Source organism: Balearica regulorum, chromosome 16, assembly GCF_011004875.1.
Source record: "Balearica regulorum gibbericeps isolate bBalReg1 chromosome 16, bBalReg1.pri, whole genome shotgun sequence".
Classification (NCBI taxonomy): domain Eukaryota; kingdom Metazoa; phylum Chordata; class Aves; order Gruiformes; family Gruidae; genus Balearica; species Balearica regulorum.
In genome coordinates this window covers 7,847,200-7,867,141 of record NC_046199.1, presented here as the reverse complement: position 1 = coordinate 7,867,141, position 19,942 = coordinate 7,847,200, and the positions used below count along the sequence as shown (strand labels likewise).

Below are 19,942 nucleotides of genomic sequence, written 5' to 3'. Positions count from 1 at the left end.
TCTGATCCAGCACTTGTGTTTGGTAAAGGCAAACCTGAACCACTGTCACGTTACTGATGGTACTAAAACGGTGCAGCCATTTCTGGATATTGCAATTGTAACTGCCCTGTCAAAAAGTTGAGTTTGGATCGGTACAGCTATTTTGCTGTACGCAACCAGCAATTTGCATGTCTTTATGCAGGCACTCTGAACTTTTAGACATGTTGATAGGTAATTTACCTTGTCTTGCAGATTTGTTTTAAGAGTGGTTCTTTCATAAGCTCTCCACATAGCTATTACTTACGTGTTTCTGGCTCCAAAAGGAGAAAGTCTTTTCAACAGGAGCAACTTATCTTTGCTGGAGCTCCAGGAACAGCATTCATGATGACATTCTTTTCAAAAGACTGGGTTTGATTTTTCCCTGAAAAATCCACCTCTCCTGTAAATCCTTCTCTCTGATCTCTCCAGTCACAAAGTCAACTTGATACCAGGTTTATTTTTCAGGCTTTCTTTTATTCAAGAAGTTGAAGCGTGTGAGCTCAAGCTGTCCTTTTTTATAATATGTATTCCAGTCCATTGTCCTGTACAGTTGCTCACTGTGAACATAATTTGCTCATGCATTTAACACACATTAATCATGCTTCTGATGTGTACCATTGTTTGTAAAACAACAGTTGTAACAGACCAGCATTATGGTGATTTCAACCTCTGAACTTGAGGCTGCAATATTGTTAGCATCAGCATTAGCATGTGTAACCTCATGTGCACGAGATCCGTGAAATCAACCAAGTGAATTCCCTCTTTCCTTGTAAGGATTTGGTAAGAATTAACATTCACTCGCTCACAATTAACCACATCCAAACCTATACTTGTCTCTAAAATGCAACAAAAGCATAAACGTACAACTTGCTAGACTGGCTCAGAATGGAGGTTCATCCAGTCTCATCTGACCTCCGACAGTACACAATGCCAGGCGCCTCAGAAAAATGTACATGAGCTTCACCCCAGCAACTGAGGCATCATCTCGTAGTTGATGATTTTCATGACTATGTCATGATATGGAAGATTTAATATCACTCTTGAGTTCTTGTTACTGATAATCATTCTTTGTAGTAGTCCCCTCCTGTCTGCTTTGCAGTCTAACATGTCATTAGTGGGAATCATAGAAACACAAGGTGCTGTAATCCCGGTTAAGCTGTCTGTTTATGCTGAGGTCTCCTTCTGAGATGGCTGATGTAACACTCTGCATGATGGCTGACCAAAAATTGCTTTCCTCCTGTGCATTTTCCAAGCTGAATTTCACTGCTTGTTGTATTGTCATCTGTTTTGCCTTGTTTGGGACCCTCTGAAGTTCCTCATAGCTTTTTAGAACTCAGTAATTGAAATGGCTTTATGTCACGAGCAGATTTTTTACCCTTTTTGCACTTACTTCTTGCATTGCTGCTTCTGGAAAACTTCATCCAAGTCTAGGGAAGTGTTGTCACTCTATCCATATGCTCATAGAAATCTAAAGGAAAAGTGACCCATAGGATCCTTGAAAGTATCCAACCTGCCTGGATATTACTGTATATTTATGTGGGTTTTTTTTTTATTTATGTGGGATAGAGGAGAGAATCAGAAGAGTAAAAGTGAGAAAACTCGCGGGTTGAGATAAAGGCAGTTTAATAGGTAAAGCAAAAGCCGCGCGCACAAGCGGAGCAAGACAAGGAATTCATTCCCCACTTCCCATGGGCAGGCAGGTGTCCAGCCATCCCCAGGAAAGCAGGGCTCCATCACGCGTAACGGTGACTTGGGAAGATAAATGCCATTGCTCCGAACGTCCCCCCCTTCCTTCTTCTTCCCCCAGCTTTATGTGCTGAGCATGACGTCATACAGTATGGAATATCCCTTTGGTCAGTTGGGGTCAGCTGTCCCAGCTGTGTCCCCTTGGGGTGAGGAGCAGAAAAGACTGCCTGAATCAAGGCTCTAAAAGCTTAGATCAGGAGAACAGAATGGTGGGGAGAAACATTCACCGTCCTGGAGACTGATTTTAATGTCTTTCAAGACCAATTTGTAGCATGAATGTGTCATATCAGCTAGTGCTCACTGGATTTTTTTGAGTGATCAGCATGGAATGAGGGTGGGGGCAGCCTCTTGGGCATGCTCAGATTTAAACTGCATATTTATAAAGAAAAATACTGATAATTAGCCATATTTTACTCCACCAACTCCCATTGACTTCTGACTAAGGGCTGTGTGAAGATTGTAGGTTTGGCAAAAGCTATTTAAATCCTTCCTTGGGCACTTACACAGTTTTCTCTGTAATAATCATTAGTTTAATCGAACAGTTGTCTTACGTCTAACACAGGAAGAATGTGTATTCCTTGTCCGTGGCACTGGCTGGATCTGCGTTTAGCATTGGAACTGGACTGGGTGTGCTTGCTGAGGGCAGTTAATAATGCTGACACCCCGAAAACCAGCAACCCCAAGTGTTGCAAAGCGTGGAACTTGGCACCAGCTTTAGAGCTGATTTTCCTTTGAAGAGCAGGCTGCCTTTACAAATAGTTAATTAGGATGAGGTCATTCCAAGCTCGTGTGACAAACACTGTCTGAAATAGTTTCCTGGATTGTATTTAAGAAGAAATACTGAAGGAATTAGAATGGCTTGGCTGTACTGGGTGTTAAGTGTAATGACAATCTGCATTCTTGCAAAATCTAATGAGATTTTGTGAAACACCATCACTACCTCCAGGCCTTTTCTGAGGCTGGTGAAGGATTGTATTCCCTGGCTTTCCAAGATCCTGCAAGACTTAATTGATAGGTGCAAAGCTACCTATTCCCCTCTCCTTTGCCTGGAGAAATCTGAATTCCCGTGTGTGTGTGTGTGTGTGTGTGTGTGTCCCCTTTTCAATCTTCATTCCAGTCTCTCTGGGCTGACTAGTTTTGACAAGCTTCCGCATCCCTTGTAAATACTTGTGTGGGTGGCAAAATATTGTAATTGAGGTAATAAAATAGGGGTTTACATGTTTTGAAGATTTTGTTGGCTTTAAATCAAAGAAATTTAAATGAGACCTCGGTTTAATCTGTGTCACAGAGTCAGTTGGTGGCAGTGAAACATTCTTTCTGGGGAAGTTGGGATCGCGTTGCTGGACAGTACTGGGTGTTGTCAGGAGGAGAAGGTCAAATTGTCTCTTAGGAACATTCAGATCTTTGCTATTTTGTCTTATTAACTCTGCAAGGAACAAGTGGGCGCAGTGCTGGGATTTAGATATGGGTGGCATAATGCCTTCCTCATGGAGGATGATGGTCTACTTTAAGCAGTTTTTGCGGAATGAGGATGTGTTAATCGTGATTTTTCATACATCCTTCTGACCCTATTGTCCTGAGCCTTTTCTTCCCATCCTGTGCTTTCTGAGCATTTCTGGAAGTATTGCCTTTGGAAACAGAAAAAACAGTCTTTTTTTTCCTGCCTGCTTGGTGATACTTGCATGAAAGGAAACAGGTAGAACTTCCTCTGAAATAAGTTAGGAGGGTAGATACAATGGTTTTGTAAGATACAGTTAAAGGGCTGGGTGAAGTGTGTGGCAGCAGGCTTGGGCAAGTAACAACCCTGAAGTAGTGCCAGTACAAAACAAAAATACATGTCATAGGCTGCTTTTTCTCAAGTGGTCTCATAGAAAAATTTGGCCAATTCTCCTGGTAGTACAGCGAGAAGTTTCTGACCCGGACCAAAGTAAAAACACCCAACCATTCCCCCAGCTCCAATTTTATCAAAATTAATAATGGCAAAATAATTAGGACCAATGCATTGACTGATTGCCTGCGTTGGTTATGGCTTCTGTTCACTACTACTGCCTACGAGTCCTAGAATAGCTTCAGAGTAGTAGGGGATGTGATTACAAAACCAGAGAGCATTGTAAAGTGGGTCCCCACACACATGAATTTTCTCTTTGGGAAATTGCTCGTGTTTATGCTTAGCGAAGCCTTTGTAAATACTCCCAGGCAATTGCTGCAGTTCCTTGTAAAGAGGATACAGTTCGGGGTCCTTTGCTGTGGGCCAGTCGGTTTTTCCTGCAATAAATCTTCCAAATTGGCACCTTCGTCTTGTCCATCATTTGTATTTAAAATGCAAAGAAACATAGCAGTCAGCCTCCGAGTTACATGTAAGTCCTGAAAGCTCTTAGCTGTGCTAAGGTTAGAAAAGTTGTAATAGAAAGTATTTAGGTAATTTCTATAAACAAGACAGTGTAGGTGTCAGTTTTGGCTTTGTTTGAAACTGTTTCTGAAACTGCTTTGTGAAACTGAGAACCTAAGTGGGCAGAGTATTGAGAAATTTGCTTATTCATTACATCAGCTGCATTTTTTTTCTCTCTTTCTGCCTAATGGGAACAGGAACCAGTTTCTTTCTCTCCTGTAAACTCTTTTTAAAATTAACAACTTTTTTTTTTTTTTTTCTGAGTTGTTGGTAGCTGTTCTCCTTCTGTCACTTGGTGTGACATCTTTATTTCCTTAAAATATTTTGTGACTTGCATAAGGATTTCCATGTATTCCTGCCTCTGGGGGTTTGTCATACCCGCATGCAGTGTTATCCAATGAGAAATTTAATGGAAGCTGCTGTTAAAATGTCAATTGATTGAAATACAATTTTTACATTAAAATGCCAAATGTATTATCCTGAAGCTTCTTTGGGAGAGGGTGATTGTAGAGATGTAGCCAGTTGAACAAGATTTGGGGTTGAACCCATAGTTTAAGGGCTATAAGACATCTCTTACAGTATATTTTCCTTGTTAAATACATTTTCCACCCCTCTCAAGAGCCAAATGCTTTTCTTGTTTTCTTGGTAGAGCCCTCTAAAGTAAGTGGTAATTGGGGCTGTATGAGGCAGTGAATTTGTAACGTGTGTATACATGAAAATTTGCATAATGCTTTACTACAGTATGTCAGTGATGGCAATGTAATGTGTTTTGTCTCAGGTTGGCTGTGGTAATCATTTATCCTTTTATCTTTGGAGATGTTTCATTCATTCATTTTGTTCATCCAGAAGGAAGTCTGGGTGTTTTGAGACAGTGGTGAATGTGTGTAAATAAATGTGTAAATAAATCAGCTATTTACTGTTTAATGATGTTCTGCTGCTTCATTCCTGTTTTCAGGAACAGCTATTCCAGCTTGTTACCATTCCAGATGCTCTAGTGCTTGCCACACCTTAGTCAAGGACATGTTTCTTTTATCTGCTTTTGTACTGTCCCAGTCATTTCTTTGCCAAATATTTCATTATTTATAATTTATCAATCACATGATTAAATCATGATCTGAATAGGGAAACTGTGAATTAAAGAGTATTGTTTATTGATTAGCTTCTCGTTTTTCCAGTCATAAGAAGAGAGTTCTGTGTAACACTGCCATATCTTATTGCTGTATTTTCCTTCTAGTAATTAGATGAAATGATAAATTTAATTCTAGGATTGAATTATGTCAGCTATTTGGATAGTACTTTGGCTATTACTGAATAAAACTTATATTTAGTGACTACAATTAAATTATATTCAATGAAGCTTACAAAACCAGTGATTTTAAATGGCATTCCTTGGAAATCTAGCTGCTATCATTGCTGCAGGCTCTAGTGCTGAAAACCATCACACTTAATCCTGTCCTTCAAGTTACATTATATAATGATTTCCATTAGTAATTCTATTCATGAAGGTCCATAAACCAAGTTAGGGAATGAAAAAGATGACGCTGTCTTTACAGTATAGTGTGTAGTACCTTTTTATTAATTTCCTTTCATATTACATCACTTCAGCAGAGGTCTGCATTTCTGTGCTCCCAGTCATAATAATGTATGAACACTGCACCAGTCTCATAAACAGAGACAAAACTGAACTGATGTACAGGTTTGTCACTGAGCAGGACCCACATCAAGCATCACAAATCCCTTAATGTCTGAAAAACGGATGCAAACCAAGTCCACCTGAAGCTGCCTGGTGCCACTCTTGTAGGGAACGATTTCAAACTGGACTGTTGATGTCTCCATGGGGGCCATTCTTGCCACACTAAAAGAGAGAAGACATTTGTAAGTTCAAGCAGCTGAAAAATTCTTGCTATGTATTCTTCAGAGTCCCCAAACCAAAGTTTGTATGCTCCTGGCACAGGTGGACATAACCTTCTGTGTTCACAGCCCCCACAACACTATCCTTGAAGAACTAATCAAGCTGTAATGGATGTGGTGGAACAGTCGCAGTTCTCAACCTGTGATGGAGAACTAGAGGTTGTATCATGAGGGCAAAACATACTGAGTGCCTGAGGAGTGAGCAGAAAGGTTATCTTTAGAAGAGCTCAAATCCAACTGTATGTGTAATCCTCAACACTCACAACATTTATAGTACTCTAGATATGCTCATGCTGTATTTTGGTGTGGTAAATATAATTACCTGTTGATTTTATGGCATAATTAGAAATGACTCTTGGCTTTCCAACACAAGGAGGCTGATAGTAGCACCAGGAAATAGAGGGACTGGGGGAAAAGGGCCTCTCTGCTCTAAGGAGGTGCTGAAGCTGAGCAATACCGATGCTGGTAAGGCAAGTTAAGGTTCGAGGTCAGGTTCTAGACCTGAATTTTGTATTCAATGTAAACAAAGCCTTAGTGATTCATATCATTATCCATCTTTTGCTGTCTTTTTTTGTTTTCCTCTCATAGTTTCTTGGTGCTAACTCCCCCAGCATAAATATTTTGGAGACTTTTAAAAATCTTTTTAAAATAATAATTATGGAGGAGATGGGAGAACAATTTCTTATTGGTATGATATCAGTGGACACATTTTTAAGACATTTCATTACAGTATATGTCCTGGCTCTTTAGTAATTTAATATCTGAAGGAAAAAAGATATCGTTATTTTCTCTTATTGTTTGGGTTTCCTTTTGTGAACTACTAAAAAAAAAAGAAAGTTTTTAAAATTTTTGCCCTTTATATAATTCAGCCATTAACTACAGCACTCTGAGTTACATGCTGTTGTTAAAAGCAGGCCATCTCTCCCCTCCCTGAGCATTCTGTAATTCAAAGCTTGGCAAAGGAGGTGTAAAAAGCTCCAACTAGTATATGGAGAGTACTGACATGATGGTATTTTGTCCAAGGTTGGCACAAGTGAAAGTCATGAGATTGACAGAATCTTTAAAAAAACCCCACTTTTATTCCAGATTTTCCACCCACCTGAATGAGTTATTAGCCAGATAGATAGCATTTACGTACTTGATTTTGAGTTGCTCTTTGAGCAGGCCACTACCTTCTGCTCTCAGCACACAGTCTGTCAGCACTTCCGACAGCGGGTTGGTAAATGTGACCTGCACGTTAACAGCCTTGTGTACCACTGTTGGACCAAGGACCTGCAGGGAGAAAACATCCTGCTCAGCCAAGCAGTAATCTCACTTCTTTCTCCAGGTTTTCTCTTTTCATTCCCATTGCAAACCACTTACCCTCTTAGGATCTCCTGGGCAGGAAGGAGCTGGGAATTAATACACGGACATACTTTTTGGCATCAGAGTTCAGGCTTGAATCAGCCATCCAGTGTGGCTGAGAAAAAACAAACTACTGTAGAATCTACCATTTAGTCCTAAGTTTTTAACTAGGTCAGTGTATGGTGTTATGTGTAACACAGTATGTGATATTTACCAGAGTGCGAACAGAATGATACAAGTATTAACTTGGCATATATGGCTAACTACTGTAGGCAGCTTATGACAAATTAGCTTTAGTTAGGCTAAATGAAAGGTTTAGGATTACTGAAGGTGTGAAACAGAGGTGAATTGTAGTGTCTCAGGAAAAAAAAAAAAAAGATGCCAAGTAGCAAATAAACTTATTCACTACCTTATTTTGACTGAGATAAAGTGGAATTGGTGTATCTGGTTATCTTTGTAGATGAAGTCCAGCATCCTGATTGCATTGCTCTATTATTGACTATATGCTTATACAGAAGTTTCGATCAACAGAAGCATAAACCCTTCTTGAAACTTAGTCACTGAATTGAAATAATTTAATTCAGGTGCCTGCCCTGTATAAGCTGACTCTGCTATTGGCATGATACAGCACAGAAGGCTTTTACAAAGTCTCACTAGAACAATTCAGAAATTGCCAGATCTACAAAAATCCAAATTTTTTATTCCTGTGTGTAACCTTGCTTTTCCTGTATGCTACTGGCAGAGTGGTTTAGGATAGCTAATCTAGTCTGGAGGCTCTGGATTTGCCTCTATAGTCCCTCTATGTTGTTTGCAGTACAGTAGGCAGATGGCATGTGCTCCCATGGCTGATACAGCACGTGGATGTGCTGAACTATGTGGATGTGATGTGCCATGCAAACCCAGGACTGTCCCGGGCAGACATAGTGTCTTTCCTGTAGACTAAGAATTGCTTTTTACCCATTGTACAACATTTGTCAGAAGTCAGTCTTAACCAGAAAAAAAGCCTCCAGTTCTAATTATTAATCATTTGGGAGGATATTACAGAAAGTGAAAAGTGCCACTTTTCCTGATAAGGTGAAAACTTCCTTGAGTATGAGTAATAACGAGCCAGGCATTATCAGCTAGTTAGTGAAGCTGTCTTTGGTACAAATCAGGTTTCTTAAATAAACTGTAAGAGAATGATCAGACTTCCCTGACAAAAGTTGAGGCCTAGGTGTGGGCTAGATCTCTCTGTCTGTCTGTAGATAATCTTACCTTGTACCCCTCATACCACGGAGAACTTTATCATGTCAACAAGCACTGGCAAGAATACATAGCACAGCTATGCCTTGGAAAGGTTTGCTCTTCCTTAGTGTGTTTCATTCCACTTGTGTCATATAGCCTACTACTAGAGCAACAAGATCAAACCACCCTCAGGCATGATTTCACTTCCTACACTCCTTCCCATGAGGAGCAGATGGAGTAAGGATTCTAGTTGCTTCTTCTTGACCTGTCTCTCTAGGGACACAAAGGGGACTAGCTTTTACCTTGATGGTGAGAAAAGGATCCTGAAGTACAATATCCTTCTCCACTAGAAGCGAGGCTCCCTGCTTGGTCTCACACACAGCAGTCACTAGGATCTTCCTGTCATCCATCAGAGAGTTTTTGTACTCGGAATAGGAGATCTTGAATGAAATCTCTTTCACTGAAATAGAAATAGAAACAGAATTTCCCCCTCTTCTTTTTTTCTGTGTCTAAGTACCAGCTATCTGTAATATATCTGTAGTTTAAGGAGCGAGGATGCTATCACCCTGGGGCTGTCCATTTGTGGGTGTTGACCGCCAATAGACAGAACCAATGCTTATAGCTGACTTCTACTTATGTTCACATCAAAAACTAAATGATCAGGTACAGTTTGGTCACTGGGCAGTTCTGAGGATGGATATATGTGCCAACCCCTGCTAGTGGTTTTCTCCTTTATCTGAAGCTGGGCATTTAATGCTCCTTCTTGCAAAGAAGGCAGAAGTGAAAGGCTGGCTTGGTTTAAATGCCCTTGCTGATGCAGCCGTTCAGCCCCTGCCTTAAAGAGGGTGCACAGAGTCGCTGTGCCAGTAAAAAAGGCAATGATCTCAGTACATTGAGAAAAAAATGTTCATCTACTGCTGGAATGGTGGAAAGAGTTATAATGTGTTGTGTATTAGTGTGAGAGGGTAGTTATATTCATCTGTGCTACACATCCCATTTTTCAGCACTGTCCCTACAAAAGCAGGGTAGGTAGTGTAGCTCTTAGTCTTTAGTTACTCTCCTATGCTGCAAAAGGTGTAGGCTTATGTTTCCCCATTTAATCTGTCTTTATACTTTGCTTATGGGGAGCTGGTAGCTGAGGAGTCTCTGGTGTATGTTAGTTGTTGGTGTTAGTTGTTGTCTCTTAGCAAAAAGGGTCATAATGCAGAACTAATAGTGGCTGTGCTGGGTCAGACAAAAAGTCACCCAGCGCAGTATCCTTTCTGATAGTGCCCAAAAGCAAGTGCTTAAAACAGGGCAAATATGTATGTTTCTCTTCCCTTGAATAGCCTTAACCTCCTTTGCAGGTCTTGCACTTCTTGAGCCATTCATTATTTCTATGTAATTCGGCCACAAACCAAAGGTATGTCTTGTCCTAAGCTGTAAGAAAAATAAAATTACCTTCTTCAGATCCAAGTTTAATAGACCTAGACAACTGTAAAATCTCTGCCTTTGGTTTTCTTGTGTAGAGAATGGCTGAAGCCCTCAGTTTAACCTTTATGGTCTTGAAATCTGAGATCAAGTTCCTGAGTGCCAAAGTAAGGAGGATGTCCTGGCCAGTTACAGGTGGTGCATCAAGGAGCAGCTTCCCTGAGATACTGGGTTTTTGTGCAGGCTGTGTCATATTGTGTCTCCATGCTACTGAAGATCGCCTTCTAGGTCTTGCAGTTTTGATTCTTTTTCCAGTGCTTCTCACACCAAGCAGCTTCAGTGCTTTTTTATACACCTTCCTTTCTTTCAGGGATCCTGCTTTGAAAGATAACGTGGTCAGAGATCTCATGCATGCTGTATATAGTGCAATGCAGCCATAAATGCTCTCAGTAAATACAGCACAGGAAAGCTGAGGAGGGCAAAGATACACAAGAGGAGAAAGTGAGGTCCAACCTAAATGCTAATTTTGACACAAAAGCAAATGAATATACATGGCCACGAAGGAAGGAAAGTAAAACAGTGCTGGCTGTTCATGGCCACCTCTTAGAAGCTGTGAGCAGTACAAAGACAACTCCTGGGAGAGCTCAGTTCTGCATGAGCTGGGGCAAATGCCGTCTCCTCGGACATTAAGAAGGATGAAAAATCCTTTTGCAGAAACTGTCCCCAGACAACTGTCCAGAATGGCTGTTGCTGCACGTTATAACAGAAATGTTCTCACCAGCAGATCAGAACAGCTGGGACAGAATATTTTACAGAAGTAGCTTTGACTTTGTATTGAATACGTTAGTATTTCATCAGGGGCCACAAAGGCTGAACTGAATCACTATCAGCTGACAATGAGCCTTAAGACTTTGAAAATTCACAATTACTTTGCTCTAGAAGCAGCAAAGAAATTAAGTCAGTGCTCAGTCCAACAAAGGCCTAAATTATTTTCACTTCTGACCATCAATGGCAAGACAACTGTAATTACCTTCTGGATATTTGTAATTAGTAGTGACATCCACACGGGAGTTGTTGCCCACTGCTTTGGTGCTGATAAATTTTCCAATCTTCTTAGTATCGGAATAAATTCTCTCTTTTCTTTTGTTGCTATAGTGAACCCAAGTAACATAGTCAGCATTCACTGCTGCGAACACAAATGAGCTGTCATAATCCAGGTTCACATCCCCTTCCTTAATGGCTCTGGTGGAGGCAGGACCACACTGATATATGCCTGTATTAGAGAGAGGGAGAAGTTAAATGACGACCTATTGCAAAAGAACACAAATCCTCCTGCTGACAGCAACAGGGAGAGGTAATCACTCCAAAGACATGTTTGGATAAAGGGCATTGTTTCTACATCTGTGCATTACGGTAACAGCATGTCCAGAGATTCAACATGCATTTTCTATCAACAGGTAAGAGCACAGAGGAGGTTGTAGGGCTGATAAGGTGTAGGGAGAGCTGATGCTTCTTATGATGTGTGCTGCGTGAAACGTTCTAACCTTCCAAAGCTTGCGAGGCTGTACGCTAAGCTGTCTAGTGAAAGGAGAGGAGAGGATGGGAGCCAAGTCACAAGTACAATCAGACTTACTGAGTCATCGATGCTGTTTGTGCATTGGGAAGAGCCAGGAAGCTGAATTTGGTAAACTTAGTATTGGGCAATGAGAAGCAATTTACCTGGAGTGTGATGGATTTTAAATGGCCAAATAAATTAATCTTTTGATGGGGGTCATCAAACTAGATCAATGAAGTTGCGTCTGTATTAGTAAATGAAACCAGAGCCGAAGTGTGAACCCAAATGTGCTGGCCATTGGTCATCCACACTGTTTACTTGCTAGCAAGCTTCTAATGCGGTTTTTTTGCCCCCTGTCAATGAGTGATCTTTCAGAGAGTGGCTGTGAAGAATTCAGGGCATGGGACTGACCAGGCTGTGCTCCCAGCAGGCTGTGATATTATTTTGGTGGTGGTGGGGGACAGTTCAGTGCTGTGAACAAAAGCCATTATATGTCACTTGGTTTCAGAACCAGAGAACAGTTTGGGGCTTCTTTCATGTAGCTTTGTATGTATATGCCATGTTGTTGCATGCCACGGGGACATTATATGAAATATCTTCCCTACTGATTCCTGTGTGTCCTGTAAAATATAGGCTAGAGTCATGGGACATATTCTATTTTCTGTTGTAAACTCTTTGTTTCAACTCTGTGACTATCAGCTCTAAAATCTTTACTTAGCATCTTAGTAAAAGGGGTTTTAATTTGTTTTGCTACTAAATCTGTTCAATGCAAGCCAGTAAATGTGCCTAATGTCAGCAACACGCCCTTGCAGCAAGGAAGGCCAACAATATCCAGGGCTGCGTCAGGAAGACCATTGCCAGCAGGTCAAGGGACATGATCCTTTCCTTCTACTCAGCACTGGTGAGACCACATCTGGAGTGCTGTGTCCAGTTCTGGCTCCTTGTGCAAGAAAGGTAGGGGCGTATAGGAGCAAGTCCTACAAAAATGATTAAGGAATGAGAACTGGGACTGTTCAACATGGAGAAGGGAAGGCTCAGGGAAATCTTATCACTGTTGTAAATACTTGATGGGAGGGTGTAAAGAGGACAGAATCAGACTCTCCTAGGTGATACCCAGTGAAAGGACAAGTGGCAGTGGGCAGGGGCTGGAGTAAGCAAACTAAAGGTCTGTGTAATGTTAGGAGCTAAGACAAGCAAGGGTGAGATAAGTGAACTTAAGATGTGCTGGCTTTTGTGGAGGCACAGGAGCAAAACAAGTAAGAATTTGCTGGCAGAAAAGCAACCCTCTGGAGATTGATGTGGGTATTGCTTTTCTTGTGCACCCAAATTAATGCTACATCTACAAGGAGTAGGTAGAAGAGAGTTGTCCTGAAATTTCAGTAGCAATCTTTAGGCGTAACAGCATCTACAGCTTTTTATATTTACAACAGTGTTACCTTTGCTTCTTTCCTGGGGTGTTGCATCCAGAACCTGCCATCCATCATAAAAAGAGCCAAGATCTCTTCTAATGAACCAGCTTTCATTCCAGACATGGAAATTCCTGTAAGGGAGGTAGAATAGGGAATCTTCAATTCATACAATTAATTTTATATTGAAAGATTTGATACATTTCTGGTGCAATGCAAGAAATAACTCTGGTTGAGTAAATAAAAACTCCTCTGTGGAGAGACCAGCTGCTGCCTCCTTTCTTGAGTACCTCTTCCCTCTTCTTTGCCAGCTTTTTGTGTTCAGATCTCTGAGAAACATTGGGATGTTATGAAAAAAAAAATGTTAAAAGGAAAATAATTGATTGCAGAGTCAAGTATTCAATTCTGGACATTCCAGAACAACATACTGTACAGCCAAAGGTCTCCTGCGCACATTGCTATCTGTTGGTATGTAGTTCAGAGTTGCTTTCTACTTCATGTCACCCTTGTCCCATTCAGTCCACATGGTACAGGGTGCTTGGTGACTGAAACACTGATGCACACAGTTATGACACACACGTGCAGTGGGGTAGTTTCTGTGCACTTGTTTGTCAAAAGCAGAATTTTTAACAGCTTCTCTGAGGTGAAAGAAACAGCATGTTCTCCCTAAGGGACGGGATGGAATTTTTCTCAGCAGCATTAAACACGTTACCTTTACTTTAGTAACCTCTCAGTATTGTACAAGGGATGTATAATGCTAATCATGAAAGACAATCAATAGTATGTACCACAGGAGCTGGGTCTAAAACTTATGGGCTTCTGAGAGTGCTCTGCTCTAGGAATCAAGGGACAAGCTGATATCATTTTGGGGCAAGAGGTTAACCACTCTTTTTTTGGAAAAAAAAACCCTTTTTTGGGGGAAAAAATGAAACTTTCCTACATTAGAGACAAAATTAGCAGTTATATTTTTAAATTAGATGTTGAATAGCAATGGTATCTCCTCCGATAATGCTTCAGAATGATAAAACTGACTCCATATCACATTTCTGAACAATAGTCTCTGTTGATTCTTTTGTGTGGGGTTTTATATCACTGGGAGCGTGAGGTTGGGATGGTTTTTCAGGAGCATGATTCTAGATCTTTTAATTAGAGGAGAATATAATGGAAGAAGTATTAAGAAAAAAAATTATATTTACCACACACTGTCTTCAGTCAAGTGCAGAGTCTTTCCAGAGATGTCAACGTACTTATCAATACTCAGATTTATATTTGTGTCATGGGCGGAGTTAAAGTTCGTAATAACACGAGTAGGTATTCCCAAGCATCTCAGAACTGCAATATAGAATACCATAAAAGTGCTGTTAACCTATTTTACAGACATTTAGAAAGCATTTTTCTGTTTTTCTTGGCAAAGCAGTCTAGTGTATATGTTTTCAGTGGGGAAACAAACCCTCAGAAACTTCCCTCTCAGATATGATGCAAGTCACAGTCATAGCGCAGACCTGCTTAGAAGGCAGTTCCACTCACATGGCATTCTTAGCTGCCATGTTCTTTTTAAGAAGAGTTAGATTCACCCATTTATTTTAATCTTTCATCCATCATCCTATTCTCTCTCCCATTGTCTCGCTGTGTTTCTGCATTACCTGCTTCTTTTTCCTCTTCCTCTCTGAGACGTACCTCTCGATTGCATTATTTTTCCTTTGCATTTTCCCCAAAGTGACTCTTGTCTCTCAGAGCAGCTCTGACTGGAAACTGCCAGAATGAAATGCTTTTCCCGACTTGCAGGTCCTTTTACAGGTCCTCAGAATTGTGATTACATTTTGTGTCACCAGTAGGTGAGATGCAACAGTAGAAAACTGGCATTGTGAGGAGACAGACTTAAAAGAGCACTGGTTTTCTTTGAATCCTAGCTTTGCAACAGGAAACTTTGCTCTTTTCACCAGCCTAGCCTGGCAAACTGCTTTGCATTTTGTTTGATGACTCACAAAACTGGGGTGCAGTGTTACAACCTATGGTTGTTTAGAAGAAAATAAGCCTTCATGCATGGAGAGCATAGGTTCTTCACTCTCTCTGTGAAAGCTGAAACAGCTTCAAAAATAACGTCACGAAGCTCAAACCACAGAAATTCCAGTAAGCTTCCTTTCTGATAGCATTCTTCATTCCTTCATGTATACCTGTGCACATTACTCCTGCAAAGACCCAGCACTGGCCATACCGGACAGGTTTGTATCTCCCCCGGTACCACTTTCGAAGGATGGTCACACTTCCACTCCACTGCAAGGGGTTGGTTCCTGAGAAGTACTTTCCATTCCACTTCCCTTCCACTACTCCTTTTTCATCGTTGCTGTTAACCTGGAAGAATCCTTCTCATGAGAGAATTAAAATATTTACAGAAAAAGGGAGAGAGGGCAATAGGCAGAAATGTACCACTGTTCTCGTTAGCTGAGTGGTGGGACATACTATTTGAATCTTAGATAGAATTTTGTCTGCTCAAGTGCAACAATTGGACCAAACTCAGACCAGATCGTAGAGTCTGATGATTCAAAGCTGCCTTGTTTTTCAGTACAAATGTTCCCAAAGGCACTGACTGCCAGTTGATTTAAATTTTCTCTTTCATTGATTAATTCCACCTCCTTGTATTTTCTCTGAATGGGCATTTATTGCAAATGTGCATATAGTACATACGGCTTGCTCAAACTTGTTAAATGTGCTTGTATTTGTGCACATCTATTTTAGAGACCTGTTTCAGGGTCATGTACGGTTGTACGGGAAACAGTACATTCTTTTTAAATAATTTTTTTTCTTAAGTATTTGTCCTGTTAGTCATTTTGTACATCTAAGTAGAGTTATTTAGTTGATATTGAAGTTAAAATTCCCTGAAGTGAGTGCTGTCTAAAAGGGTGAGAAGGACCACAGCTCTAAAGGAGGAGTCTCAGACAAGGAATGTATTAAGGCATGTATTATTTATAAAATGGAAACTTTTCAGTTGCCTAGTTGTGCATTTATATATTTGTGAGGATTAGGAGGGTGTTGAGAAGATGTAACTCTTTGTTGAAGGAAATACATACAGGCCTCACTGAATGAATCCCCCTTAAGTGAAGAATACTAAATACACACATTAAAAGCAGCCATACCAACACTGGTTTTCTAAAATATTTCATGCTTCTCTTGGAGCTTGAAAAACTTAGCAAATTATTTCAGAATGGACACAGACCTTCCAAATTAGTGAAAAGATTTAATGGACTGAAAATCTGTTAGGAAAATACAGCTGAGATTCAATGTTCCCCAAAAGTTCTTGGAACCATTCCTTCAGTTATGAGCAAACTTTCGGGAAGAAGGTAAATTAAACTTTTGGGGTATTTTTCCTTGAGAATAAATCTCCATTTTCCCTCTTCGGTAGCTATTTTTCACAGAAAAGTTAGCTAATCCTATAAAACATTGAGGCATTCACAATAAAATATTGAGGGGTTTGTTAGTAGGTGCATTGTACAGCTGTAACTGATTGATCACTTTACCATAGCACTGATAACCCTGCTCACATAAATAGGATCGTTTCGGTTGGATAGATCATCAGCTGGATTTTGGCGGTGGTTCAGGCTTCGATCCAGTATAGCCAGAGAGATATCAAGGATATCCTCTTCAAACTGAAATCAAAGCAAGCAATATATTAAAGACTAATGTCGTAAAGAAACCCAAGGTTAAACTCCTGACCTATTTTCCTTCTCCTAGCACAATAGGATGATGTTTGTAATACAGGCATTTTCTGTACTATTAAATAGGGCCAAGAAGAAAGCTTGAGCGCTGGGCTGCTGACTCTCCTTAGTATTTTAAAGCCAGCATGCTTATGAGCGTGGTTTGGGGCCATAGCTACTAGCATTCATGAAGATATTATGTGGTCTGGTGGAATGGACAAGAGCACTCCAGATCTGGCTCAGCAGGCTTCGCACCCTACCACATCCCGTCATGCCCCTACGGGTACCCTTCTGTTATGAAAGCTTCACTCTGATGGGCTGCCCTCACCCCATATCAGGTGTTCTGAACTGAAAGAAACCCACAAAAATAATTATTGTAGATTAGGGTCACAAAGAGACACTGTGTTGGACCAGAGAATGCCAAACTGCTATGCTGTATGGATGAGGTCAGGCAAGGATGTCACTTGACCTCTGAGACAGAAAGCAGATCTGGCCTTATTTCATTTATTAGTGTAAAAGCAGCCACAGCGATTGGGAGGATTAATAAAATGCTGTCTGTGCAACTGCTGCTGCAGTTGTAAGGCATGAAGCGATCAGGAATGGTTTTGACTGGCCCAACAAGTTGCAGGATAGCTATGTGACCACAGATGGGCTGTAGGTATGACTGTGTTTGTAGCAGTTATGCTTAGAAGGCCAAACTGATTTTCAAAAACTCCAACTTGAGTTGTTTCAGTTGAATAGATTTGGGATATCCTTTTAGTGTCTTCTGCCCCATTACTGAACCAACTGTGTAAATATTTAGGTGTACTAGCCTTGCAATACCTAGAGGTTAGTACTGGAATGGCTTCCTTTGCCCTTCGCAAGGGTCAAGAAACAAGTAGAATTTTTCCAGTTTATGTAATAGGCAAAAGAAAACTAAAATTGTGCTTTGTTTCTTTTATTTCTGTATTAGCACATGCCAGACAGGGGAAATTATCTTGATGCTGCTGTAATGTATTGATAAGTGAGACAAGAAAATCGTGAGAAAGGAATACTGAACTCTTATATTATGAGATAATGATTCTCTCTCCACAAGAGCCTATTAACCCACTGTTCTTATTTTCAGAGTTCTGGAATAGGTGATGCTGGTTTACCTGTCCATAGTTCCAAGCTTCTTGTTGAATATATTTTTCCAGTCCCTGAAATATGATTCCGCTATCATTCAGGACATACTCCTGTCGCTCCTTTTCATCAGCCATGTAGACATCATCATCTAGAAGCAGAATGAGACATGCTGGTTGGAAGGAAAGTTGTTTTGCTGTAACTGAAAATCTCACTTCAAGGGGAGTTCTAGGGAACAGCTCTGGCAGTCTGCGCATTCAGGTTAGGACTCCCTGCTGTACCTCTGTAATCATTTAGAGATTGAATCAAATAAGCGTGAAGTTCCTTTGAGGGGAACTGACTATGCTCCTGTCCCTTGACTAATCTCAGTATGTGTCTTACTGGTAGATATTTCTTGGTTTACAATGGAACATAAATATCAGAGGGGGAAAAAAAATAGAATAAATATTTGGAATATTTCCTGCCTCTGATTTCTTATTCTACAAGCAAGAGGCTGGATCTTTGATGTATTGCAGTACTGAAGAAGGGGCAAAAATGATCCTTGATGTTGAGCAAAAATAAAATATCTTAGCTGTGACTGTCAAGTACACACTTTACTGTGACACCCAGATTTCCTGACTGAGACAATGAGTTATTTGAAGGACGTGATACTTCAAAACATACTTGGACACCACGGATTGAAGAGTAGCACAAACTGGCCCAGGAGTTTTGAAGACACCTTGTTCCCAGAAACAATCTGGAGTTTGAGTTTGTATCGTCCAATGACAGCATTGGCTGGGCTGAATATTGAGAAGTTCATGCAGCCAGGTTCACCGGGCTCTTGGGTTGCACTCCAGCCACTGGCATCCTCCTCAGAAAGGTTAAATACAGCCTTGGTCTTCTGTGATTCTGCTGGAGATGGTCCTGCCAGAGGGAACAGAGACAGCAATTCCAAATGACAGCTGTGGGTGACAAACTTGGGGTCAGTGATGATCTCAATTCCATAATTTTTTTAATGACTACATTGAAAGATCAGATCAGATCAAATGCCTGTTCGATGTAAGCTAGCTGCGCTCCAATCCATAGAATCGTACTATGCAGCCCTCTGCATTATCTGCATAACCCAGTAAAGGTGAATATGCCCATAATCATTCTACACAAGTGAGGAGGCAAGCCTGTCGTCCTGAAAACTTGACAGTTCAAAAATATGTAGGCAGGATGGGCCACACATTTTAAGACACATTTTATTAAGACTTAGCAGCTGCCTGGAGAATTTTTTTGAGAAGCCTTTTGGGAAGATCCAGACAAGAGACTTATGACTGGGGTCATGTAGACTGTTCTAGTAATGGGGAACACATGAAGTTAATAAGGGGAGTTTAAACAGGTGAAGTAGAGAGTCAGGAGAGGAGATAAATGGGGAAGGATAGCCTGTGAGAGGTAGGGCTGCAAAGTGTTCAGGGACTACAGAGTGAAGACAACCTGCAGTATTGCAGGTAAGTCCTTAAGAGCAGAGATACAGCCTTGTTTTTAGGATGAGGGTGGCCCCTGCTTTCCTATTAATCGTTGCCTTAACTGTCTATTTCTTTAAGGTTCAGACTGAACTTCAGAATGGAAGCTCCTAAGCCTGGAAGGACAATGAATCCTGGATGATACAAGACAAAGCTTAATGGTTCAGGAATGGACTATGTAGAGCTGTAAAGCATTAGTGTTTTGGAGCTGGAGTGACTTGGATTTGAGGTGAGTGCTGTGGGGAAATTACCTGTGCTTGCAATAAAGGTGAAGTTGTCTGCAGCTTGTACTGTTGTTTGGAGGTTCAGAGTGATGTTGAAGGTCTGTCCTCTCCTCAAGATTTGTTCTGTGCTGCTGTAATCAGAGGTGTGGTGCGCAGCTTTATTTAGTTTGGATTGCCAGTTGACACTTGCTATTTTCAGGGCTAGAAAGAAACAAAGTGAATTAATTAAAAACATTGTTCCTTCAAACTTGTACATCTTTTCAGCTCATCTAATGTAGTAATATTATTATATTTATATATAGCTGGAGATATATGTTCTAGGAGAACAAACATCCAATGTCATTAAAAATTACAAAATAAACAATAACTTAGAGGAACAGCTAAGATATTTTTTTCTGCAGGCATCTTTCAGAGACAGAAAAAAAACATTCAGAG

At 40.6% G+C, this 19,942-nt stretch overlaps 1 protein-coding gene across 1 annotated transcript; it reads right to left on the bottom strand.

Moving 5' to 3' along the window:
* Positions 1 to 5,771: 5,771 nt before the first annotated feature.
* Positions 5,772 to 19,742, bottom strand: LOC104629804 (protein-glutamine gamma-glutamyltransferase 6). Its single transcript, XM_010306839.2, has 12 exons — positions 19,535 to 19,742; positions 18,460 to 18,699; positions 17,829 to 17,947; positions 16,519 to 16,647; positions 15,178 to 15,355; positions 14,200 to 14,335; positions 13,034 to 13,137; positions 11,073 to 11,315; positions 10,073 to 10,417; positions 8,935 to 9,092; positions 7,203 to 7,336; positions 5,772 to 6,008 (listed from the first exon to the last, which is right to left on the bottom strand). Exons 1-12 carry the CDS (start codon positions 19,740 to 19,742, stop codon positions 5,855 to 5,857), a joined length of 2,148 nt encoding a protein of 715 aa, XP_010305141.2. The 3' UTR covers positions 5,772 to 5,854.
* Between the last annotated feature and the right edge of the window lie 200 nt (positions 19,743 to 19,942).